The sequence below is a fragment of the Ambystoma mexicanum genome, chromosome 2p (genome assembly GCF_040938575.1).
Source record: "Ambystoma mexicanum isolate Mex_15411 chromosome 2p, UKY_AmexF1_1, whole genome shotgun sequence".
Classification (NCBI taxonomy): Eukaryota; Metazoa; Chordata; class Amphibia; order Caudata; family Ambystomatidae; genus Ambystoma; species Ambystoma mexicanum.
The window spans coordinates 103120433-103147693 of record NC_090923.1 but is presented as its reverse complement, the minus strand read 5'-3'; the positions used below and the strand labels follow the sequence as shown (position 1 = coordinate 103147693).

Genomic DNA, 27261 nt, shown 5'->3' with positions numbered 1-27261 from the left:
CCTTCCAAAACAGAATACCTGTTCATCTGCCCCTCAACGCATAAACCCGACCTCTGCCCTGGATCCACGAACTTGCCATGGACAACCGACACATTTCCCTCGTCAAACCTCTTAAATCCGTTGGCTTAACCATCGACCATCAGCTTTCCTTCAAACACCACATAGCCACTGCCACCAAAACACCTACAACTACAACTCCTATGCAAAATCAGACATATCCTTCCTCGTGATGACTTTCGCACTGCAGTTCAAGCACTGGTTCTCTCTAAGCTGGACTATGGAAATGCTCTCCTCACTGGACTCCCCAACAGCATCCTTGCCTCCCTTCAAACTATACAAATCGCAGCAGCCAGACTCATCATCCAACTACCCAAAAATTCACACATCACCCCCACTCTTGCTCAGCTCCACTGACTCCCATACAACAGAAAATTGCCTTCAAAGGACTCAAAGGACTCTGCATTGTATTCAAAGCCATCCACCTCAAAACTCCCCGTTACCTCCATGACAGACTCAAACCCATCACCAACACAAACACCATACAAACCAGCCAACACCCTCTACACATTTCACTCTGCAAACTCACATGCCCATATGTGCCCACTGGGCATTCATGGCATGGGACCCCTTCCTCTTTTCATACGAGCTGCCTCCTCCATCACCACTTTCAGGAAGAGCCTCAAAACATGCCTGTTTCCTCACACATAACTCTTTGTGCCACCACTTATCTATCCTAATCTTCCTATATTTTCCTGAAAATATTTTGTAAACTCCCACCTTTTTAATATTTGAACCATGTAATGTGCTCCAAGTCCCTGTGGGTAGGGCCTGGGCTAAACACAAAATTCTAATAAAATAAAAGGCAAAGAAGGGGGCTTACAATTCACAAAGTGTATTTAAGGTGGATCCAGGGTGTGGGACAGGGCCTCTTCAAATGCCTTTGCCGCTTGCTTTGGTGGGCTAGACAGTTTTGAGTTTGGCTTCTTGACGCTTTTACTGACTCAAGTCAGCATCACGCAGAGTTCCAATCAGTGCCCACCATAGATTGTGAGCATCGATACAGGTTGACAGCTCTCAAAGCGGTGCAACGGTGCAGTGAGGTCCCTGCAGAGATTATCAACTTGATTGGGCGAAGTGCAGGCAAGCAAAAGGCTGTGGCAGCATCTCAAATCAGTCAAGTCAGCTCAAGGGGGTCCAATGGCGAGTTCCGGTGCTTCGGTGGTGTATGATTCAAGGTGCTGGGGTGTAGGCAGGTGATATGTGAAATCACTGGCTTAATGGCTGACAGCAGAACATAAAGTGGTAAGTATCAAAAGCAGCTCCTGTTGTTCACAGCAGTTCGAAAAGTAACTCAAAGTGGTCAAGTTGGCTTGAAAATGGTCTGGCGCTGGTAAATAGGATCTAGATCTGCTCCTTGACTTCTGAGAATTGGAGAGACTGAATCCCGGATCACCACAGGAGGGGTGAGTTCTTTCTTTCTGCACCTCCTATCCACGGGGGATATAGAGCACACTTGCAGGGTTCTGCCACTTCCAGTGAGGAGGGTCCTGTGTATCTGGGTACCAGTGTCTCAGTTGCAGTAGAGTGGGTCCAGCCAGTTGGTCCTCCCAGATGTGGCCTGTGGGGGTTAGGGGCAGAAATTGACTCTGCCATGGAGCCTGCTATATGCACCTCTATGGCAGAGGACTTTGGAATAGACTATTGCCAACAGAGCTTAAGATTAATCCTTCTTATCTGGAAGCCCAAAGATGAATCAACAAAGGGCAGGGTCCCTTGCCTTTCTAGAGGCAACATGTCACAGTGGATTGACCCAAAACAAACCTGCTAAGGGTCCAATGCAGGCTGCTGTAACAAATGTAACTTGCCTTTTGACATCATACCCAGAGTGCTTTGTCTGCAGGAAGTGGAAGAGTGCCTGAAGTTTAGAATTCCCTAGCAGAATCCAAGAGGGTGGAGCACCTCTCTTGTCCTAACCCTCTCTTCTGGCTAGTCTAACTCTGCCCCCTTCCCATGTCTGCCCACTTCAAAAGGACTCGAGTGATCAGCACCCTGGTGTGAGGGTTGCTCTGTTATGTCATGACTGACATTGAAGCACTGGTTCCCAGGGGAGCATTTGGTTAGGGTTCCTGTGCCCTGGGAAGATGATATTGGCCTTTCTCATGGAGATCAAAATAGCAGCTTCTTGGGCAATGTGCTGCATGGCTACTGAGGAGATGCAGACAGCTAATACACACCAGTCCTGCCATGTTTATGTTTATTATTTATACCGCGCTCCCGGTATCCAAAGGCTTAAGGGTGCAAGAGCATGCAAATACAGGATGAACACATAAAACATAAACTATATCAGCTGGAGCCTGAATGAGGACAGTATACTATCGGACTAGCAGTGACCAGGGCGCTGCTGACCAAGCTGACAACAGTATGTCATCCAAATGCGGTGTCCGTATACTTTTGTGACCCCAGTATCCACCATGTAATAACAATTCATGGCTTATCATTACAGTTTAATATGGCACCAGGCTGACTAGAACATGTTACCATTATGTTTTGAATCCGAGGTACAAACAATGAAAAAGCAAGCTCTGCCAGTTGTGTTCCAGCCGCTGTCAACAATGCACATATGACCTTTGAACGTGCTCTGCTGCCACTGCAGGGAAGGTGCCGGGACTATCAGGAGACTATCTCAGCGAAAACACATGCATGCAATATGATTTTGGCATGGAGGTTTATAAAAGGAGGGTCTAATTAGCAGATCTCTTTTCCAGAAACAGAATTGCCTGTATCATTTTGTTACTTACAAATCCCAAAATCTTGAGGTATCCCACCCTCACCAGATGACATTCTATCTTACAATCGCATTGCCTATCCCTCTATCCCCATTCTTTCTACCCAATGTGCATTGAGCTAATGTAACTCCTAAATGCTCCCTGTCTAGCTGCCTTAATTTGCTTCCAAATATTCTTTGTGTGGGAATATTTGCACTTGCATCCCTTTTCCAGTGTTTGTTTGGAGTGCAGCTTTGATGTATGTATGGAGGATCTTCCACAACATGTCCCCCAATTTCTTTAGAAGAATACGGCTGAAAAGATCAGTTTCCAGGCCTTGCAGCGGGCCAGTACAATGCATTGTGGGAGACGTTGTTTATTGTGGCATGGTAGGCAGCACCTCTGTCTTAAAAAGCCCCACCAAGTTTTATGCAAAAGCCCATCCATGCAGCCTATCAGTGTTGAAGACTATAGAGTGGGCATTCGGGGTAAGGGATGGTTGCCGGCTCATTCAGAGAAGAGAGGAGGAGGTGGCCAGCCATTGGAGAGGGGTGTGGTTGGCTTTCTACTTTTGACTTCCCACCCTGTAGCCGGGGATCTTTCATGGGCGGGAACATACCGAACAGCCAAAGAAGACTCATGTACCTTCTGCTGGTTTCATGTGAATATTTTCTAGTATGTCAGACACCCTTTCTTACATTTTTCCTAATACAGTAGCTCTGGACTTCTGGATGACTTCATCCAGACATCAAACTTACTTTCTTCTCCCTCTCTTGCCCTCATCTATGGAACATTACCAAATTTGGCCAACCGTGATTTATGGCACATTAGAGTATACCAAGTCAATTAAGTGCTATCCCACGACTTTAAAATTCTTTGTATGGTTCAATCGGCCCATCCACGCTAGGAGGCGCTGCGTTCCTCCAATCAAGACTGGCTCTCTATCAACCTAAGAGGGACCTTCGCTTGGCAGGCCTGTTCTTGCTGACTGTTCCCCGTTTTCACTGTTCCCGGGTGGGAGGTAGGTCCTTTTCAGTGATGGCACAAATGTTGTGGAATGCACTCCTGCTGCACGTCAGGAGCATTAATGCACTATCTGCGCTCTGTAGGCAGCTAAAAACATGTCTGTTCAGAGTCTGAGTCTTACACCTCCCTCTCTGGCGGTTCACTGCCACCAGCGCCTTGATGCCTTTGGGTATTTGTTGCGCTTTATAAATCGGTATACAATACTACAATACAAAACAATGGAACTCCTTTCAATTTTGTGCACTTTTTATTCCGCGAGTATTATATATATGGTTTGTAATGTTGTATGATGAATTTATGTGGTATCTTTTTTGTTGTCGTTAAAGGTTTAAGTGTAAACCAATCACATACATGCAAAATAAATATATATATATATATATATATATATATATATATATATATATATACACATATACACATACACTTACCCAGTCCTTCACGGTCGCAGCAAGAAAATGCTCACACGTTCCTCGGAAAGACAAATAAGGACACAACTGACTTAGAAATCAATTAATTTTATTGGATTCTTAATAGAGGAATCACAAAGCCGTGGTGCATGAGAAAAGACTCTCAAAGAGCACAAAGCTGCCACGTGTTCCACCCCACCTGGGGCTTCGTCAGGCTAGTCTAAGGATTTCCCTCTACAAGCGTTCCATTTAAAAACTTTATGTCCAAACAGAGCATGTTAACAGCAACTCTCAACATAGAGGAAGGACTAATACATTGCAATGGTCCTATATCAGAACATGAGTGCCATTTTGATCAAGTATTCTCACTATGTGCTTGATCTATGCTTCCTATACACCATTTCCATCATGCCATGTAATACACAGCCCACTAAAAACACTGTGGTTACACATCTTTACAAATCATACTATGCTTTATTTGTCCAATTTTATGCAAAACATGTTTTAAAATTGGGACACTCTCTCATAAAATATGTCAGTGCGGGCAGACTCATAATGGCGGCAACACACTGGTGTCACCAATCAACTATTTTGCCATACTTCTCATTTGTTTTAGTACAGTTTTTGTACTGCGATGGTTCTAATTCCTGCGCAGTATTGCTTACGCAGGGATAGATAAAATGCAGGTATATATATCAGTGTGGTTTTCACTGTAAATTTAAAAAGAATCAATAAAACTGAGATGAGTCCACAAATAAAAATAAAATGTTCAGCAATGCTATTATGACCAAATTCATTAATAAAATATAATCATGAATATCTAAAAATGATTTGTTTATTTCAGAGAAGTATGTAAAAAAACACATTGAATGTACCATTGTCTCCAGACTCAGAAAGCAAATGGCGACCCTGCGTATTTAGGGCAATTGGTTAATTAATTACCTGGTGTGGATCTTTCATTGAACCACAATAAGGGGGCACCTTCTGTGTAAACCCCAAGAACGAGTCAGTCAGCAGCAGGAGAAGAACACAGAGAAACCAAAGCACTGTAGGTCAATATTTCAATATATATTAAACATTTAAATAAAGTAGGGATATACCTGGGCATGTCTGGGGCATAAGCAATGAAAAATGGGAGAGGTTTGTAGACTGGAGAAGAAGTTTTAAGGATCTGGAATCCTGAAATCCCACCCAAATGCACACCAAGCCAAGAATAAAAGAATAACACAACTACTCACCCAATCGGGATTTCCCCCACGGTTTCGATGCCGAACTTTCCATGCAAATTCACTCCATACGAAATGCCGGTGGAAATAATGAGCTGATGGGTAGTAAAAATATATATTTTATTTTGTATCCCCTATTGGCATTACTCCATCAGGCATCTTTTCTGCAATCCCTTGCTTGTCTACCTTAGGTATTGGAACCAAATTAACTTCTATGATTTCAAAATCAACCAACTCTGCAACACCAAGAATATCCTCCAACGAAATCCCTCTGCTCAACAACAACCGAAGCTGATGTTTTACTTGGGAGCCATCTTTGCTACCTGCAAAGACTCCCCAAAGACCTTCTACTTCCTGGCCTTCAGTAAACAGTTTAAGGTTAATCCGCTCTCCAAAAATCTTAGCTCCTTAATAGAGCTTGGAATCCGTTTCCCACAAAGTGCTTGACTGCCCTGTTTGATTTTTAGTGCCTACCATGATTTCTTATGGGAGTTCAGGATGAACATACTTGTCCTTAGCACTTTAGTTACTGAGTGGCAGATTAAAGGCAATTTACCCATTGAAGATTTCACGGCACAGAGCCGGAGAAGGTTTCCCATTGATTTTGAAAATGGCGTATCTCTTCCTTATACAATACCAGTCAAAGCGAGCCCTCTATTCACCCTCGCAAAAGGTTTGTCTGTCTAGTATTTATTCTGGGGTATCGACTGACGTATTATGTTCAGAATGTGGATGAGAATACAGTGATAGGTGCTCAATCCATGAATGGCAGTGTGGTAAAAAATGGCTGTACTGAAATAATACCACTCTTTTAGTGCACGCCCATATTACGAGTTTGTCACGAGAGTGAAGGAGCTTGCGCTCTAGCGCTTGGCTGGAGGAATTTCTTCCACCTTACTACCACAAAATGAAGGTATTACCATTGAAGGAATTACCACTGGAGGTTATTCCTCCCAACCCTATTTGAGTCCTATGGGACTCCAAAATGGAGAATAGAACCATGTTGGAATCTGGAGGTATTTACACACAGTTTTGAGGCAATATTGTGGTGATTGTTGCATCAATGCGAACCGCAGCTGTAGTGGCATGAGCTCAACATCCCCTCATATGCACCAGCCACTTGAGGAATGTCCTAATTTCGATACCAGTTCAGGCCCCATTTTTGGTTACACTGAACCGCATTACATCATTTTCAAACTCAATTTGTGATGCACACAGGCCACACACTCAAGTGATGCACGTGGGTCCCACCCGCCACAATGGTTACCGCCTGACACCATTGACTATCCCTTTCATGTCTGAATCTGTGGCATTAGCTGAGGCCCACACCTTTTCTTAAGGATTTAGCACCACCCACACATGGCACTTGGGGAATCTAACCCCAACTCCACATTGTTATTGAATATTTGTTTTAGGGTTGTTACAACGCAACCGATTTGATCGCCTGATAAAGCTGCACAAAGAAAACGCTCGTAAAGCATTACTCGTACACGTTAATTGAACGTGTTGCGCCTTAATATTGAATACGATAAACCTTTATGTGGACTAATTACTTTGTGTAGGTTGCCTCTACGGCTGCGTCCGAATTAGATGCGATTTCCTTATTCCAAAAATGCATACGGATCCCCGCCAGAGCTTGAGCACCTGATGTGTTTTTTTTTTAAATAACTTAATTGACACCATCACCTGGCCACTGGAATGGACCTGTGCAAATGAAGCGGGGGACACCCCCGCAATCCCAAATCACGGTAATTGACATAGAAACCAAAAGTATTTGTTGCACAATCAATCATATCGGGATGCAATGATTTCTCTATGCCAATTTTTTCAGTGATCTGTATTATGGCGAAAACGATTCAATGTAAATTGCTTTTTCCGAATATTTGGCTCCACCCATAATAGCTTACTGGAGATCTAGCCCCTTTCTGTCATGCTAAGGAATCAGGACCAGCAGGCAATCTGGGTTTCCAGGAACATGTTGGCCAGTACATCACTCACTATATAGATTGCAGAAGTGGACCGAAGGGACTTAGGACGAGTAGTGCGATATGGGGCCATAGCACCATATTTTTAGGAATAGATGTGGATGGTGGCTGAGACCTCACACAAGGCCAAGGCTTTTTAAGCAGTGAGTTTCTAAAAGAGAGAGTTGAGATGTGGCGCTCTGTCAGAGTGTTTCCATTCATGGATGATGTGGTGGATGCTGCTGGCATTTTCAGGATCTACCTGGTTGTTAGGGAGAATTCTCAAAATGTGCTAATTCCCTTCACCTTAGAGACCCCCAGCAACTATGCAGGATTTTGAGGACTTGATTTATTTTACCTGGAAAGAGTGTGAGTCTTTTTTCCCACTCTTTCATGTATTTTGATGTGTGTTTTACTCTTGTGTTCTTTGATGATGAAGTTTTAAGATAACTCCATAGGCATCATCTTTTCATGTGTGTTACACAGCACCCCCAGTGCAGTGACACAGGGATGTCTTTTTAGACTTCTCACAGGTTTAAATACCTTCTCTGGGATAAACTACTGTATCCCAGAGAATGTAAAGTTACATTGACTTTACTAGTCTTTTTAAATTCCTAGACCCAGCACACACTATCTTCCTATGGAGTGCTGGAGGGGTAACCTAGTATCCCCTATGTCTAGAAACTCATGTAGGAGTCAAATGCTACCCTTTTATATCGAAATGGCTGGTGGCAGTGGTTTTACAATGAACTACCATGATTTTTTCTGACCACGAACACCAGTAGCTAAAAATTGTAGGAGCCATGTTTTTCAAGATGGCGCCTTAAGCCCCTTTGTTTAAAAGGGTCCCGGTCTTCTTTTTTCGCCATTTCTTTTTAAAAGGTCCTTCTAGTGTTTTGTCTCTGCGCGCCAAACTAGGTTTGGTCCCTTTGTTTTCATGCCTTTGGCGTGTTTCAGGACTGAAGACCGCCTTTGGCGTCTGAGTGTCTGGGGTGGGCAGGAAGTGAGGGAGGTGCCCGAAACTCCCTATGCTTAGTCTTCTAGGAGACCCAAATGCACTCTCGCGTGATTGGCTGGCTGACTGTCCGGCAAGGACAACCACCCTGCTGGGTGAGTGGCAGCTAGGCTGGAATGAAAGGGAGAAAACTGTTTAAAAGACGAGTCTCTTGGACTGGAAAACAGAGTCGACCACTGGAACGAAAGAACCAAAGACTAGCTGGAAGAGTACAGTTGCTGCAACTCCTGGACCGTTGGTTTGCCCAGTGAAGCCCTGCTGCAGGCCCGAATTGCCAAGTTCATCTCCACAGAGAAGCCCCTTCAAGGATGACTTCTTCCTTTGAGTTGGTGGGACCAATCAACTCGTAAATCAGGACACCAGCTTGTGCGCTTGACTACAGCTAATCGAACTGAAGTGACTCCATTTTGTCAGCGTTTTCTGATGATCCCATGCAGTGCAGGAGTCCCCCGACGTCCTCCCTCTTGTCCCCATGACTGAGCCTCAGGAACAGTGAGATCTGCAGTGAGATCTGCAGGAACTGCCAGGAACCAACGTCTTCAGCTGCATCTTTTGCTTCATATTAAGGTACTGTGCCAACCCGATTGAGCGAACGCCTCTCTCGCGGTGAAAGTTTGTGGAACTTTCCCAACTTGCAGGCCTCATCAGCTTTGACCCAACATATGATTCTTTTCGTACAAACTACTTCTGAGAACTTTGGCAAAGACTTTACCGTTTACTTCAAGAACTGCTTTTTCCTATCCAAGACACTAGCCCATTGACTTTGACCTAGGCCTATTGAACTGAATCAAGTCCTCTAGTGAACTGAAACTATTTGCACTGCCTAAGAAAGTATTTGTGATCTATTCTATTAACTTGTGCTTTGCCCTCCTATTTAAAGTGACTGAAATGCTACTTTGCTCCTATTTCAGGGGAGCCTAATTTACTCAGAAACGTATTGGTTTGGTGTTGAAGTTTATTTGTGTATGATAGTGAATGTTTTCTAAATGATTGTGTAATAAATTAATACGTGTTTTACCAAGAAACCTTGAAACATGTTGTGCAATTTTATAAGGCCAAAGCAATTCCAATTCTGCTATATGGTGTTGAGGCCCTGGTCCCACAAAATCGTAAATTTTGGGATAGCATAGAAGCTAGATATTGGAAAAAAGTTTTAACACTTTCGCCAGGAACACCTTTGGCCATATTGCGACATGAATTGGGTCTGATCTCCCTATATACCCATGTATTATGGAAGCAATGCGCTCTTCTCCGAAAAATGTTGAATGGGATGGGGAAACGCAGCCTTCTACATGTACTGGCCCAAAATTTACTAACCACCAAAATTGGTATGTCGTTGAAGTGGAGAAATCATACGCTAAATGCGATTTCTGATGCTTCAGTAACGATCGAGCTTCTATTGACAAATCCTGATCGTGCCAAAAACAAAATTCACCAAGCAGACTGGATATTCAACATGACAATCTGCTCAAAACTTAAGGATTTTAACCCCGAAGCATTTGGTGTTAAAAGGCATGGGGTAATATCAGAGTACCTACTAAAATATCCATCACCTACATGCCGTCAGAAATATCTAAGATTCAGACTAAATCAATATGAAACTAATGAGATTTTATATAGAAGGAGAGTAATATCAAAGGATCAGAATTTCTGTCGGCACTGTAATGACAAAGGACAATGTGAAACATTGCAACATCTTATAACTGAATGCCCCGCCCTATATAACATAAGAGCAAAATGCTTTGGAAATAAATTGTTGGTCCAGAGTGGTACTAGTCACAGACAGTTATGGAATCTCTTATTTTCTAACCCAAGATTAACAATACAGCTTGCAATTGTGCAATTTCTTAATCATATATTTCCTGATACGAAGACTGCTTGTATCTATGCGAAGTAAAAGGCAATCTGGTAGTCATAACATTATACATTGCACTGTTTTATGCTGCCTTGTAATGATTTGTAATGAGATACAAAGAATGATTGACTTTCTTTTAATGTTGTAAGTATGGAAATGTAACTACAAAAATGATAATGAGTGTAAATATTTGAAAAGTTGGTTTACCAGCTAAAACAAATAATAAAAAAAAAGAAAAAAAAAAAAAAAAGAAACCTTGAGTGTAAGTGTCTACTTGAACCACTGTGATTGTAAGACCTCTGTGTAACATCCTTGTACTGCTCACATTCCCTCTTGAGAGAAGCCTGGCTTCTCAGCTCACTACCACAAAACTGTGTAGTACAGACTTATACCAAAGGTTGGTTTTGCTTACACCTGTAGTCCTAATTGTATGCGGTAGTCACAGAGGGTACTGCATGCAATTCTGCCTAACAGCTGTGTTATTGCCCATGCACGCCTCGTACCTTTGCTTGCCACTGTGCATATAATTGACTTGTGGTGGGATGGAGGAGGTGCATTTAGACTCGTAGATTCTTCTTCTTCTAGGTGCTCAATGTTTCCTGTTGTCTTGTCTAAATCCCTTGGAGGAGTCTAGAACAGGGATTTGTTTCACTTCTCCGTGGACTTTTCCCCATAGTGGACTACTTCCAGTTGGCATCTTGCCTCGCTCAGTCTAGAGTCAACCAGGGTGACTTTGGGTAACATCTATGCTTATTGGAATTGTGGCCTCTAACATATTTATGGGGAGTGTAGCGCTACACTATGGTGCATTTAGTTTTACCCACATGGTTGTATGGCTTTTAGCTCTACCTATGTGTGTTTACTGCCCTTCAACGCCACCCTCCTCTTTTTTTTGGGACATTAACACCACCCTGAGATGGTTATTTTGCCTTTGGCTTATTCCGTGCCTTTATCTGTTCTTGTGCTTGCCTGGTTTAGAGTTAGGCTAGGGGATGGGGTAAGGATAGGGGTTAGAGTGAAGAAGTTAGTTAGTCGTTATGGTAAATTAAGTGTCAGGATAAGTGTTAGAGTACGGGCTATTGTAAGGCTAGGGCTAATAGAGTAATGTTTTGGGTAAGTGTTAAAGAAAGGAAAGGAATGTTTGGAGAGGGAGGGTGATGTTGGCGTAGGATAGCGGTTAGGGTAAACCTAGTCGCTAGGGTAAAGCAAACATTAGGATAAGTGGTGGAATTGCAGTAAGGGTAAGGCCAGGATTAGAGGAAGGTTTTGGGTTAGGGCAAAGGCTATGTCATTTGTGGCGAGCTGGTGATGGGGTAGGAGATAGGTACACTGTTATTTCTAATTTATTTTGTATTGAGTCACATGCAAATAAAATACATTCGAGTGCTGAAGGGTTAGTGTTCTGTGAGAGTTCAGAGTAGAATAAGGGTTGTAATTAGAGTTAGGGGAATGTTTAGGAATGGAGTTAGGGTGATTATGGAGATTTTGTTAAAGGTTTGGATCATATTTAGGGTTGCAGCCTTGTACCTGTATGTGTTTAAAAATAGCTTTTTTGGCGACCTCATTACTGGCAATATTTTCCCGCTTTGCATTGCTTATATTGAATTACTACATTTTTAAAACAACTTTTTGCTGACTACACCTAAAGGCCATTTTCATATAGAAGCTAAAAAAGCACATGACTATCTCGGCTCCCTCCTCCACTATATGATTTATATGATATGTTATTTATAACGTGCTTAATACCCAGGGGTTTCTAAGTGCAGACCCGGGGATCGAACCTGTGGTGCTCCGTGTCGTCTCGCTTCCAAGGCGAGCACGATGCCCCTGAGCTATCCTCCTGAGCCACTACCCTTATAAGCTGCTCTTTTCCCCATGGGGAAGTACCCAAGACGCTACCATAGTGCCCATCATCAAAGCATTCTTATCGAGCCACAACATCCTGGCCAACATCAGCCCATCTCTTACAATACCTTCACTGGTAAGATTCTGGAAGAAATGGCTACGGCCAGTTCCTGCAATGCATCGAAAGAGAAAACCTACTAGACCATTTCCAATCAGTGTCTTGCCCATCTCACAGCACTGAATCTGCCTTCCTGCACATCATGGAAGCACTCCTATCTATGATGCATGAAAACAACCCAGCCATCTGCTTCCTATGCGGCTTGTCCACAGCCTTCTACACCGGCAATCATGGCGCCATGGGTACTGGCACTCGTTTTCATTTAGGGACATGCGTTAAGCTGGATCCCATCCTACATGCAAATCCAAATAGAATGTGGGAATCTGGGCTCCTTTTCTTGAGTCCTTTCACGTTGACCATGACCACCCCCCCTCAGCTCTGATCTCACGCCAATGCTTTATAACTGGTATATGAAGTCTTTAATGGTCATGCTCGAAGCCTTCAACACCTCCGTTCAGCTGTAGGCAGCCGACGTGCAACGGTCAGGTTGCAATGGTCACTTTGTTTTGTCTATTGCAAAAGGCCTGCTCTCCATCAAGACTGGACCAGCTGTGCCTTCATCCAGCAAAAACAGAGACCATCTTATTCTGCACATGGAGCCCTGGCTCCACCCCTTTCTTGAGGTCTCTTACAGCGAGTCTTCTCCCTTCGCCAGTCTCATGGGCAAAAAACCTAGACATCTTAATTGACGGAAATCTCGCCTTCAGCCGACAGATCTGTGAACTGTCTCCTGAATCACATAGTGGGCATGGCATGGGCATGGCATTAGTGAGACTGGGCTACTGTAACAGCTTATAGCTCTGCCTCGCCAAACACCTTGCCCACATCTTGCAACCGATCCAAATAAAGCCGCCAGGCTCATTCCTAATACTAAAATGCACAGAAGGGCCTTCACGGGCTACCTTTGGAAAAAGGATTGAGTTGCACCTCGTCCAACTCATCAGAAGATAAATCCCACCAAGAACCCCAAGATCCTCGCCTGTGCTAAACTGCTGCTTATCCTGTCCAGGAAGGAATGCCTCCACCGGTACTGAGGGGCCTCCTCCTGGAATGCTGATCTATAGCATTAAACCAAACTCTCAAACCTCCAAAAAAACGTAAAACCTTACTCTTCAAACAATTTTTCCCACCACACTTTTATGCCCCACCCTCATGTTGGCAGAAAAGCTGGTGGTTTCCTGTTTGGACAGCTTGCAATAATGGCCTGCCTCTGTGTATGCTGCTGCCTCCTCCCTCCCGCAGCCTTGTATGGCTCATGACTTGCTGCCATCTTGTAGCACCTGCTCATCTCCAAGCTCATCGTCTTGCCACATTCATACACAGTACGTTCCATTTCCCCTTTTATGCCCTCTCCTGATCTAAATTGACCAAATTCGGTTGGGTGATAATAATTGTATGTAAATGTTCCATTTAAAGTGCTTTGGTTAAAGACTTATATAAATAACACATTGTTATTATTATTATTATTATTATTATTATTATTAAGGCCTGCAAAAGAACCTCTATTCCCTTCCTGCCTTGTTTTGTGCTTCATTCACTTGCTCCCCCCATCCTTGGAGTGCAACAAAGTGATTTTTTTTTACCATTGCTGTTACAGAAATAAACAATACATAAGTAGCTATATATATGATTATCATGATTATAGCATGTACATTGTCGCAGTGGCAGCACATTGATATGTTAACACCCATAACCTGGTGTCTATTACGAAATAAATGGAGAAAGTAATTTGGCCAAATTATATAAAAGCACAAATAAGGTTCCCTTCGATATTAACGAATAAAGAAATAACTAAAACATTTTTACCAAAACAAAAATACAGATTTCTTTTTATTTGGGGGTTTTATCCAGGTCACCCGTTTCCCTTTGTTTATAACCCCATCCCAACCCCCTCCCCACCTGTTTTAACCCCTTACCCCACTCCATATATATATTTAAAAAAGAATTTGGTAAGAAATATTTGTTCGTTATTTTTAATTCGTCAATATTACTGGATACCCACAGATAACAGTCCCAGTCATTCTTCTGTATCTCTACAAGGGAATTGTATTAACATGATTATTACCAGAAACAGCTCAATGGGGATCGGTATCAGGAGGCTGGAGCTGAAGCGCTCGTTCAGTGACTTCACCACAAGGAGCACCACTAGACCCACGATGCTGGTTACCACGGCACCGACGTTTGACTCCGGCAGCCGGGAGAAGATCTTTATCAAAGTCTAATGAAAAGAAGTCCGAAAGGGTCAAAGGTTAGAAATAGACAAGATGCTGCAGGATGGTAGGAACTAAACATTTAACCTTACATTCTAATTCTTTCTGGGACCTTTCATTTATGGGGGTGTCTTAACTTTTTATGCAATTTTTTAACAGGCTAGGATTGTTAACTCAGTTTGACAAAAAAATCCCAAAATCTACACTGAAATTCATTATAGCTAAGTTTGCAATATCCATATCCATTCTAAATATTCTTTACATTGTATTACTTGATGGTTTGACAAGCCCAGACATATTCTGTTTACATGTTTAGAAATAAAGAGAATTTCTTCCCACTAGGTATCCTGCTGCACTAAAAAAAGGATTTGAAAACAGCAAATAGAAGTGTGAGTGTAAAACAAACTGATTGCAAAATTGTCAGGAGAAAACAATGGGGTTTTTAATGGAAAAATCGATCTTAGATGGGATTGAATACATTATTTTTAAGGATCAATAAAAACAAAAAAGTACAATTAATAAAAAGCAGAAATGATTCTTTAAAATAGGACATAACGGTTCTGAAGCGAAAATATAAATACAAATGCATTGTTGTACATATGAGATGTTTTCCTGTATGAACTGTTGCTGAAAGTTGCTGAACTGACCGCCCATAATTGAATATTGGTAAATCTGCTGTTTTGATGCTGAACATATCCAGACGCCTACTTCAATTCCTTACTATGAAGAAGATTCCCAGAAGGAGGCAATAATGGCCTTGAGGATCATACTCTCTGTTGCATGGCAGCAATTATCAAAAGGCCTGCCAAAGGCAGCCAGGATAAGCATATAGTTGCAATAGCTATACATTTAGAATCAGTGTATGCAAATGTATCTCATGAATATTAATGAGGGGTAGTCTGAAAATCCAACATGGATCCGGTCCGCGAGGCCTGGAGTTGGACAACCCATTTCTTATAGGCCATCATTTTAAGGCTTTTAGCAGGATACATAAGCCGTTAGGCTGTAGCTCTGAACATTTCGCAAAAAGCAAGTCCTCTTGTGATTTGTGTTACACAAGCCTCAGACAGAATTGTTTCATAGCACCATAATAGGAGTTATTGCCCAAGTCAGTGGTATCCATTTCATAGTCCAGAGAGGGATTCAAAGCCATCATTGCATCCCGATCTATTGGCTGCTATTCACAGGTTGCACATAGATGCATGCAGCGTGTCCATTGATCCACTGACCTTGTTAAAGTGGTGCTGGGAGGTGCATATTATTTTGAACTTCACTCCATGTAGGGCAAATAACCTCAAATTACTTCAGCTGCTGTAAACTACCCTTGAGGTTTGAGGCATGCAGGAAGGTTTTTAGAGATTTGAGGGCCATCTGACTGCTTCTCAAACCCTCGGGAAGAAAGTGTGAGGTGCCCAAGTGCTTGTTTTGTAGAAGTTAATCAATGGCTTGTGAGGAGGCTGTGGTGCATACACGCATAGTGCAAGGGTACTTGGGCACACAAGCAGATCAGTGTAAGAAGCTTCAGCACACATGCAGATAGTATGAGGAACTTGGGCCATATGGACAATGTGGCGTAGTATAAGGTACATTGCAGACAGTATGATGTATCTTGAGGCACATGTTCAGACTAGTGTAAAAAGCTTGGGGAACACAGGCAGTCAGTATGAGGAGCTTGGGGCATATATACAATGTGGTTTATGGTCTTTCCATCGATGGAAATGCATCGAAAAGCAAATCCATCGATGGAAATGCATCGAATGGAAATCCATGGAAATGCTATCTTTAACATGTAAAGGTACATAGCCATCAAAACTTGTCCATCGAATATAGGAGTGGACAAGTTTCAATGGATATGTACTTTTAAATGTAAAATATAGCATTTTGATGCATTTATTTTACAGATTAAAACGTTAAATGGAGCTGTCCAGTGCTGAAATCTTCAAAGTATTTCGGCACTGGACGTGCATGTAACGTTTTTTTTTTTGGGGGGGGGGGTTTAACCCCCAAGGCACCCCCAACCCTAACACTAACCCAACTCTAACCCTAATTCCAACCCCTGCCCCTACCCCTTACAATACCCCTAACCCTAATGCTAACCCTTGCCTTACCCTAACCCTAAGCCTAATTCTTAAATTTAAAAATTCCATCGAATATCCATCGAATTTTATTCAATGAAAATGCGTTTCGATGGAAAGTATTTTCAATTAATAAAATTCGATGGAAATGACTTAGATGAATAGATTTTCAATGGAAAGTCTAGATACCATAAAATGTGATGTATTGCAAGGTACATGGATAGACCGTGAGAGGCTGATCTGGGCATATTGACATGCAGTGAACATACAAAGCCTACGAGCATTGTGATGGGATTTGGAACATGCACAACTAGTGTAGTGAGCTTGGGGAACAAACAGGTTTAGGAGCTTAGGGCGCATAGACAATGAGATTGCATGTGTCACATGCGCTGATAGTGTAGGGCACCTCAGGGCAATGGCAGGCAGTATGGGTACTGTGGGTAAATGCACCGATAGTGAGAGAGATCCCGGCACATACACATATAATGTAAGGGACTTAGGGCACATGGGTACAGCAGTGCCCAGAGGTTGGGAAGCATGGGTAGACAACATTAGGAGCTTGCACATTCATGGAGGCTATACTCTCCATCTCCCTAATCCATTGCAGATGCTGAAGCACTCATTGACTATAGGCGATTCAGCGCAGTACGCGCTGCTTGACTTGTTGTAATCCCCATGTATGCTTTCATGATATAATTTTAGCAGATACCATTAGGTAGCAATAACACTATATATCAAGCAAATAAAGTAAATAAAACATGCAAAACGTGTTGTCAAGGTAGATGCAGCCACATGGTGCCACGCTTGCCTCATCATCACCTGTGGTCCTCAAAGAATATCAGTATCTGGTAACAGGCAGCATGGTATGGCTAAGATGTCTTCACGTCCAGTCCTGGAGAGCTCCAGCCACACCAGTCATTATGGATATCCTCTAACTAAGGCACATAAGACCCATTTAGATTCACTGGATTCAAAGGGATTGTGTGTAGGTATCCTGAAAATGTGGAGTGGATTTAGTTCTTGAGGACCAGATTTGGAAACACCTGGAATATCCTAATGCCTGGGATAATTACATGATGGTTGGGGTATGAAATGGGGGTGTGGGGTGATGAACTTACGTAGATGAGTGACAAAGGCATGGTTTGTTGGCTAAGATGCAGTCCAAACATATACTTCATCTGTGACACAAACACGTGAATGGCGGATGCCGTGGTGTAGCCACACACTAACGGATCAGAGAGGTACGTTACAACGAAGCCGAACTGTGCCAGACCCAGGAAAATCTGTCAAGAGAGGTCAAACAAAGCATTAGATATTACAGACGCTAACTGAAATAGTGACCGGTAGCAGCCATATTAACTCCCACATGGTACCACAAAGCTTATTTTCATGAAAGGCATTTTCATCCTCGCACTGTAGATTACAGACCCAACCTTAAATATTTGTGAAATGTCTGAATGAATTTTGTCAAGTGGCGGCTAAGTTATACGACTATTTTATGTAACTACATTTTGACACTTTTCAAAAAATAAAACATGGGCGGATTTGCAGCACACTCGTACTAGGAGCATTGGCAAGTACCTAAAAGCATGGTTTTGCAAATGTGTCTGTGTTTTATTTTTGAAAAGTCTCATAATGTAGGTACAAAAAATTGCGATCTACCTTTGGTGACTGAGGTATAGCCTGTGGCCATGGACAGTGGACAGGTATGTTTTCCTTTAATGAAGGCCCACCGACCTATGTTTTTTGGGCAGAGTTTTCAGTCAGAAATACACTTCCTGGTCAAAACAGGTCCATGCGCCCTCTACTCACCAAATCCTCACTCTGACCCTATGTGGTGTCAGTTAAGGTCTCAGCAGCTCTGGAAACATATTAAATATAAAAGGCTGGGGTTGAGATTCCCTCTGTAATTTGAAACAGATTACATATATAGGACATCTACTCACAGGCAGCACCTCTTTTCTAACTAAACACACTGGCTGGAGGCAGTAGAATTTCTCACAGTAAGTTCAATGTACTTCTTTTTTTTTTAAACAGTTTTATTTTCATTTGGCAGTAACATGTTACGTTCAACAAGTATGCCACAATATAGCTTTTGGCAAAAATTAACTTACGTCATAACTTTGTTGTCTACTTCTGTTCAACTGAACTCCCCAAGTTTTTACCCTTTTATTCTAGGTCTTTTACCCCCTCCCCCTTAAGTCCCAGAGAAATTTAGCTCTTTCACCATCTTTCCCCCGTGTGGGAGTCTTGCTTTCTTTGTGTTCCTGGCTGTCAACTGACATGAATGTTCTTAAGGTTCTGTGGCTTGTTAACTTCAATGATACGCGTGGAAACAGTGACTGCATACAAACTGTTTATTGTAAGGTAATGTTCATATACAAGGAGAGAAGCCCCCAGCCCGGAGCTGACCAATCGTCCTCTTCACTTCAACCCTCTCCTTCTCTCCACTCTAGAACCTGGGAGCTTCACCATCTCTGTCATCTGGTTCTACTGTAACCAAGGGTCAGATGTCAGAGATGGGATGCTAAATGAATGGCAGACCGGTTGGCAATGAATGGCATGTGACTCACCAACAGGGCCGTTGAAGTGGATGGCATAAGACCCATCCTAACACCTCCTCACCTTATACATGTGAAATGCAGTGCTAGACCTAAATCCTCTGAATGGAATATCTAGGATCACAACATCCTTAACTAGTTTTCTTGTAATTACCATTTACATTTTTGCCCTTGGCTGACCTGGAAAGGACCACTCTCTCCTTGTTCCAAATACCGCCTCCTTTGACTAAGACTGAAGGTCCTAGGTCCTTAACGACTTGTTTTGGCTCAGAGAATAATGAGGCCCCTTTGCGCACCTTCGTGGAAATATTGACTTTAATCCTGTCACACTCCACGATTTTGAGTTCTCTACAGCAATATTTTTGGTCATATCTCTCTTTAGATTTCAACCCCGATTCAAGAATCTTCCCTCTCACATTCTCTAAATCAACTTCTACCAGCCTGGACCTACCCATCCACCCAGTGCATATGTGGGAATTAGGCTTCCTTCCTCGTAGTACCTCGAACGGAGATACACCTGTAACACTGTGGGGAGCCAGTCTATATTGGAAAGTTCTTTCCATCACTGTCCTAATCCAATCCCAACCAGTGGCAACTGCAATTCTAATGGAATCCATGAGAGTCCTGTTATAGCGTTCTACACACCCATTACCTTGGGGATGGTACAGGGATGTGTTGACTTGTTCTACCCCATGATTATTCAGGAATTCTCTAAACTCCTTGGACACCAATTGACAACCATTGTCACTCAAACATTTTCTGGGAAAACACTCTCTCCAGAATACCTGTTCCAAGAATTCTATTATGCTACTGCTAAATATGTCCCTTAACACACATACTTCAGGCCATTTTGACAATAGGTCCATGACCACCAAACGGTAACTGTCTCTACCACCACCAATGTTAAATGGACCCAAAAGATCTAATGCGATCTCATCCCACGGTACCCTGGGACACTCTCTCACTTTCATTGGCACTTTCTGAACTCTGAGACTCACATTCCCTTCAATGCATTTCATACAGTCTCTGATTTGTACCTCTATATCTTTGTCAATTCCATGGCATCAGAACTCGGACCTCACTAAACCCTTTGTCCTGGAAAGACCCAAGTGTCCAACATGAGCCAAGTCTATTATCAATTTCCTCATACTGAGGGGAACAATCTTTTGATGTCCTCTATGTAAATAGCCATTCTGAGCCCACAATTCCTCCTTCACTCGGAGAATCCCCTCAAATCGCCTCTGAAATGTTTTATCTTCCTCTACATAACTAATGTCAATAAACTTTGATAAGGTGAATCCTCACCACAAGCATTATCCCAATCATCCTTTCTCAATGCTTCATGCACCTGAAATATCTCAACACTCAAATCCGACAACAAACTACCATCATATTTTTGGGCTTCTCTGTACACTGACCTAGATAAGGCATCTGCTACCACATTAGTTTCACCACTGGCATGAAGCATGGTAAATTGTAAACCTTGAAGGGAAGTTACCCATTTCATGATACGCCTGGATACCGCTTCCAGACCACCTGTAGTGAAAATCCCAACTAAAGGTTTATGGTCAGTGCAAATCGTGAACTCCCTGCCCCACAGAAACCTCTTAAATTTCTCGATTCCCCAAACACATGCTAGAGCCTCTTTTTCCACAACAGAATATCTGCCTTCAGGGCCCTTGAGTGATCTGGACGCAAATGCCACCGTATGTAAACCCATCTGATCTTCCTTCATGAGTACGGCACCAATACCATAGTCGCTGGCATCAACAAAGAGTAAGGTACGCTTCCCTTCTTCAAAAATCCTCAAAATGGGCGCATTAACAATGGAACTTTTTATTTTCTCAAATTCTTCCCTGCAATAGTCATTCCATTTAAAAGCAACTCCCTTGCGAGTAAGCATTCTCAAGTTCCTTGACATATTTGATAAACCTCTGATGAATTTACCATAGAATTCTACTAAGCCAAGGAAAGATAGCACATCACCCTTAGACCTGGGCGCTTCCATCCTCTTTATTGCTTCTATGGCCTCCTCTTTGGGTTTAACACCCTCCCCTGTGATCTCTTGGCCCAAATAAACCACTTTGTCGACCTTGAAAATACACTTTTCCTCAGCTATAGTGAGACCTGCTTCTTTCAGTATATCCATAACTCTCTTCAACCACTCGTCATGTTCAACGTCATTGCTCCCACACACCAAAACATCATCTTGATAACACATGACGCCTCTCTCTCTAACAAGTAATCTGTGCATTATACTTTGAAAGACACTTGCTACTGAAACCAACCCAAATGGCATTCAAACACATCTGAATAATCCAATCGGTGTGATAAAGGCAGTGAGATCCCTCGAATCAGCATGTAATTCCACCTGGTGGTAGGCGGATTTTAGATCAAGAATGGAAAACACCCTGGATCCGGATACTCCTACCAATAAGTCATCTATTCTAGGTAAGGGGAATCTGTCCGCTACTACCATGCTGTTCAAATGCCTGAGATCAATGCATAATCTCAACGATCCGCTGGATTTCTTGACCACCACTATGGGACTAACCCATTCTGAAGCATCTATTCTCTCAATCACTCCCTCACTTTCCATCTTTCCTAACTCTTTTTCTACATCTTCTCTTAAAGCTAAGGGAATCGTGCGTAGTTAAGCAATCCTGGGTTGGCATTGCTTTTCAAACAGATTTTGTGCACAAACCCCTTCAAACACCCCAACTTGCAAGGATTGCTATCTAGATGTGCCTTGACAGAACCTTCACTCTTCACAGACAACACCTGTTCAGGATGACTTGCTTCAAGCCTTATCTTCAATTCAGATTGGTCACTACACAAAAGCAGTTCTCCCCCTTTATTGGCAACATGTATGGTCCCTGTTGACTTCCTATCTTTAAATTGTAGTTCTGCCTCAAAACTCCCTATGATTTCTATAGGCACTTCACCATACGCATTCGCTCTGACTGTGTTTTCCCATAATGTACAACACTCAAACTTCTCCTTCCACACTTGTACACTTATGAGTGTAATCTTGCCCACTATCCATCAGCATCGATATTGGAACTCCTCCAACCAACACAATTGCATATGGCTTTTTTTTCTTTATTTTACCATCGATGGCATTCACTGAAAACACTATTTCTCTACCATTTTCATTGTAGGGATCATCCTCATAATCTACGCTAACCTCATGCACTTGACCCAAAGTAGAATTAAAATTCCTACAACACCGGGCTATGTGCCCTCTAATACCACAGTCATTGCATATAATATGTATAGCAAAACATTATTTGTCAGATGCTAGATGTGAGAAGCTCCCACATCTGTAACACCTCCTTACAGATGGAGCTCTGGAGGGTCCAGGCTCTCTCACATTCCTGACAGTGGTATTCATCTCCCTGGACACTCCCTTGACATCCATTGCAGACTGCCATTGCCGACCCCAACCTCTGCCAGTGGGATGCTTATGTTCCTGGCAATATTCAAGTCTCCTTCCCACTTGTGCAGATCACTTTGGGGGACCCATACTCTGTCTCTGAGTGGCTTTTGAGACCTTCTGGATTGCCCCATCATTATCCTCTGATTTGGGTCTATCATTGGATGCTCTGTCTGCTTGGAGCAGTTTAATGCACTTGTCCATGTGCTCTACAGTTTTTGCTATCTCTATAGCTCTGTCTAATATGGGGTTGCTTTCTTTCCATAATTCCTTCCTGATGTTGCCATTGGAACACTTGATCATGAGTTGATCCCTGAAATGCTCATCCTGACAATGATTGAACCTGCACTTGACAGCCAAACCCTCAAATCTGTAACAAACTCTTCAATACTTTCTCCACTCTTTTGACCCCTTGTCGCAAATGTGTACCTCTCCAGTATGATGTTCTCCTCTACGCAATAATGTTTATCCAACTTTGCAAGAGTTTTTTCATAAGGCCCTCCATCAGGATGTCAACAGGATCAGGCAATTTTTTTAAACTTCTTGCCCTGTTGTCCCCAAGCAGTGAAATAGTAATGCCTCTTTGCGCTCATTAGAATAATTGGCATCAAAAATACTGCTAATGTGTACTTGTGAAAACCCTCTTTCCAGTCTGCCCAGCATACTTTGGGCTCACCTGGTGCGGGAAGGAAAATAATTGGGGCAGGTACATTCGCCATGTCTTGACTTCCACTACAGTTAAAATTGCCTCTGCACTATAGTGGCTGCATCAAACCATCAATCAGCCCGACTCCTGAATATCTATCATGTGACATCCAGGAGCCTAAGACATCCTTAAGGCACTCACCAGAGACTCTGCCTTCAGTCCAATGCAGCTGAACAAGAATCCCAAAGAACGGCTGTGGCAGATCAAATCCTTGCTACTTCAATCCCTCAATTCGTCGTACAAAACGGGAAAGATAAACAAAGTGAATCCAATATGGCCGCCACTTTGATAGGTCCATTCCTCTAAGGGCCGTGATGATGTGTGGCGGTCGCCGGAGCAACTTGCTACTGTAATGGATGCGGAACGCCGTCTGTGACGCAGCGTCCCTCCCGCACTCATCGCTCTCAAATGTAAATAAAGCAAATGACGACAGTACTCCAACTAAACACCGACTCTGACGCAGCGTCCCTCCCTCAGTCGTCACTATCGAAGGTAAACAAGGCCAGTGATCACTGAAACTCCACTTGGCAAAGTCTGAAATAATTTTCTATAGGAAACACCAGGGAATATTTGTAATACCGCTGCAACCGGTGGAACCGGGAGCTGTGGGGGGACGAAGTCACAAGCGCACTGCCGCCACCTCCTTACTGTGGGTGCCGTGAGACTGGTGCAGCAGGACCAGTTGTCCCTGCTTCTTTCTCGTCACCTTTCTCGTCACTCGAGCCACATCACCGGCTTCTTTGTCGTCACTCGAGTCACTTCACAGCCTCCCACCGCTCACCAAAACACTCGTCAGCCGTCTCCTCGCCGTTCCTCACACCCCGTGAAATCCTTCCAGCTACTTCCCGGAACTGGCAAAATAGCTCCAGAGGAACCTCTCCTCTGTGTCGCCGGGGGCTCTTCCCCTGCAGCCAGATCCTCGTCGCCAACTGTTAACTTCAATGATACGCGTGGAAACAGTGACTGCATACAAACTGTTTATTGTAAGGTAATGTTCATATACAGGGAGAGAAGCCCCCAGCCCGGAGCTGACCAACCGTCCTCTTCACTTCAACCCTCTCCTTCTCTCCACTCTAGAACCTGGGAGCTTCATCATCTCTGTCATCTGGTTCTACTGTAACCAAGGGTCAGATGTCAGAGATGGGATGCTAAATGAATGGCAGACCGGTTGGCAATGAATGGCATGTGACTCACCAACAGGGCTGTTGAAGTGGATGGCATAAGACCCATCCTAACAGGAGTCTTGCTTTCTTTGTGTTCCTGGCCGTCAACTGACATGAATGTTCTTAAGGTTCTGTGGCTTATAGAAGTGGGCTTCTCTTTCCCCCACAAAATCCACGAAGGGGGATCAAGTGGACAAGAATTTCTGGTATTTCCCTGCTTTTATGGAGGTTACTTTCTCCATTGCCATGACCCCCCAAACTTTGACCCACCACCATGGCGTTATTGGCCCCTCTTTCAATTCAATGGACTTCTTAAGGGTACCTTAGGTTCACTGTGCTCAGTGAAAAAAGATGTGTTTTCCTGCTCAGAAACCTAATTTTGAAACAGGCTGCCCTTTTCTCTGCAATGGACTCTCCATTATTCGTATTTTGACACCAGTTAAAAACCTTTTCATTTTCAAAGTGATTTCACTTCTTTTTCTGTTATGTTATGTGACATGGTCAGGGTCATGACCCTGTCAAAGAGGGGAGAGTGACTCTTCTAAATCTGGAGTAGGAGGCTCACTAAAACAAAACCCTGAACAAGCGCTGCCGTAGGGATGTGAAGTGGGAATTGGGGGTCACCAGTCCCCTAAAAATCCACCCATGCTGAAAATGTCAACATTGATACCATAGTTGCTCGTTCTTTCTTTTTTTCCAGAACTACGTCTCCCACAGTGCAACAGCGAGCAGCCAGGAAAACCTGGACCGGAAGCAAGCAACACCAAGTCCCGAAATGCAGCAATTCCTGCAGACTTTGACCTTGCAACATCACCCAACGGCCCCCAGCACATCAGAAAAGCAGAGAATTCACCCTACAAACAGAAAAACGAATTTACAGCCTGCAGCATGACCGGAAACCACCAGATCGCTTGCAAAATCGTGCTGGAAAAGGCAGAGGGGCTGAGAGGGGTTTTTAAAGCCTCTCAGCTGTGTAGCCCACCTCCTAGGGCAAAGGAAGATACCGATTGGTGCATGAAATCACGTGAGCACTGCAGCCAATGGGTGTTGAGAATCAGCCATCTTGGCCAGCAACAGGGACCAAACTAAGTCCAGGAAACAGAGGACAGCCATCTGGGCCAGCAATGTGGACCAAACCAAGTCCGGGAAACAGAGGACGGCCAATCTCTATTACCGGAGCCACCACTTAGTGCTATGGGTTTACTTAAATCCAAAGCGCTGCACAAAGTTAAAATCAAACAGTACAAAAATAATGATCAATGGAATAGTTCAAACATCAATTCTTTTATGGCATAAGCCACCTAATCGCTAAAACATTGGCACTCGAAATGCAAAAAAGGTAAAAAAGGGAAGTTTGAAAACAGTGTATGGTGATGGCATGGCCACTTGCAGTGCGTGGCTATGAAATGGCCAAAGCACCATCTGGGCCTTCACCCTCTTGCTCACGTCTGCTGGCCTGCTGCTGTTGTTGTGGACGCTGTGCAAGCTCCGAAGTAGGAGCAATATGACTGCACTGAACCATATGCCAGTTATTTTTTTATTTGTATGCACCAATGCCTTTTGGCACTGCGCCTTCATCTCTGGGGAGTGCTTTACTGTCCGCACAGTGGCCTGCATTCAAAGCTGAATTCTATGGCAAGACAGGAGGCTCATATTATGCATTACAATCTTTACTGAGATCCACAGCAGCAAAGAAGAAAAACTTTGTAAAACGAAATTTTTAAGAAACATAAAGTTATAACAATGCAATGGGAACATCCCAGTTCAACATGGTGGGCAGGTCATGCCCTGTAGGTAGCCAATAGGGAGCGAGCCCATCCCATATAGGTCCATTCCTTTAACAACTCCCCCTCTTTCTTTGCTGCTGACCCACAGCTAAGTCACACCTACAGTTTGCTTAGTTACATTGTGGCATTTCTGTAGGAATTGATTGAATTATTGCTTTATTATTGCTTTATTATCTTGGTTTGCCTTATTTACGGCGTTCGTTTCAAGCGTGTGCTTTTTTTTCCTTGACTTTCATTTCTTTCATGTTTCTTCACACGTGAGCGTGGCGTTCCGAGTTGGAGCCCGCTCCGCGTCTTGGGGGCTGCGCGTAGGCCTGAAGGGCGCGCGTTCCCTCCCACACGCTGTTTCGGTCCTCAGGGACACATTGTTGCGAACGCTCACTGCGTTTTAGTTCAGGCGCGCGTCCCTGTTCAGGGCCGCGCCGTCTGCTTTGTTTGTTTTAGCGCGCGGCAGCCTGTGTCAGAAAGCTTGTATTCTGACAGGCTGCGTGCGTTTTCACTGGGTCTTTAGCACACGCTGTAAGTGTGCCACTGTTGGTTTAAAGATTGGCAGTTCGAGCCTGCTGTCAGCCTGGGGTTTTTTTTCTGTGAAAATGGAAAGTTAATTGGTTGGATTGTGCGTGTACACGAAGGTTCTTTACCATATGTTGTTTTTATAATTTTTCCCTCACGCTGCTCGCGTGCTTTTACTGCTCGTTGGCAGCCTCTGCCTTTGTGAGGCATAGGGGGCCCTCTCCCTGATATTAATACCTGAGGTATTTTAGGTTTAACCTGCTAGGCTTGCATGGTTTATCAGCTTGTCCGGCTGTTTGTTGATATATTATATATTCATATATATATATTCCGAGTGGAATACTGCCAAGTGCTGTCATGGATAAGGGGGTGCTCCCCTCCTCTGCTGATGCCAGCACTCAAGTACGTACTGCCAAGAAAAGTGACAGGTCTGGAGACATTGTGGGGGATCAATCCTGTCATGCCCAGCCTTCAGTGGCTCAAGCTATTCAGTCCTCGTTGGACACAGCTTTAACTGGTTTAAATAACACCTTGGCGTCTGCCTTTGACAGATTAATATCCCGCATTGCGGATTTCCACCCCTCCCATG

At 43.5% G+C, this 27261-nt stretch overlaps 1 protein-coding gene across 2 annotated transcripts in view; it reads right to left on the bottom strand.

Moving 5' to 3' along the window:
• Window positions 1-27261, bottom strand: part of SLC26A6 (solute carrier family 26 member 6) — a 453283-nt gene that overhangs the window by 163453 nt on the left and 262569 nt on the right. For both annotated transcript variants that reach the window (XM_069643342.1, XM_069643341.1), the window contains exons 6-8: window positions 17625-17789; window positions 14287-14439; window positions 5437-5519 (exon numbers count right to left, since the gene is read on the bottom strand). In XM_069643342.1, the coding sequence (XP_069499443.1) occupies window positions 5437-5519; window positions 14287-14439; window positions 17625-17789 (401 nt within the window). The remainder of the gene's footprint in view (window positions 1-5436; window positions 5520-14286; window positions 14440-17624; window positions 17790-27261) is intronic.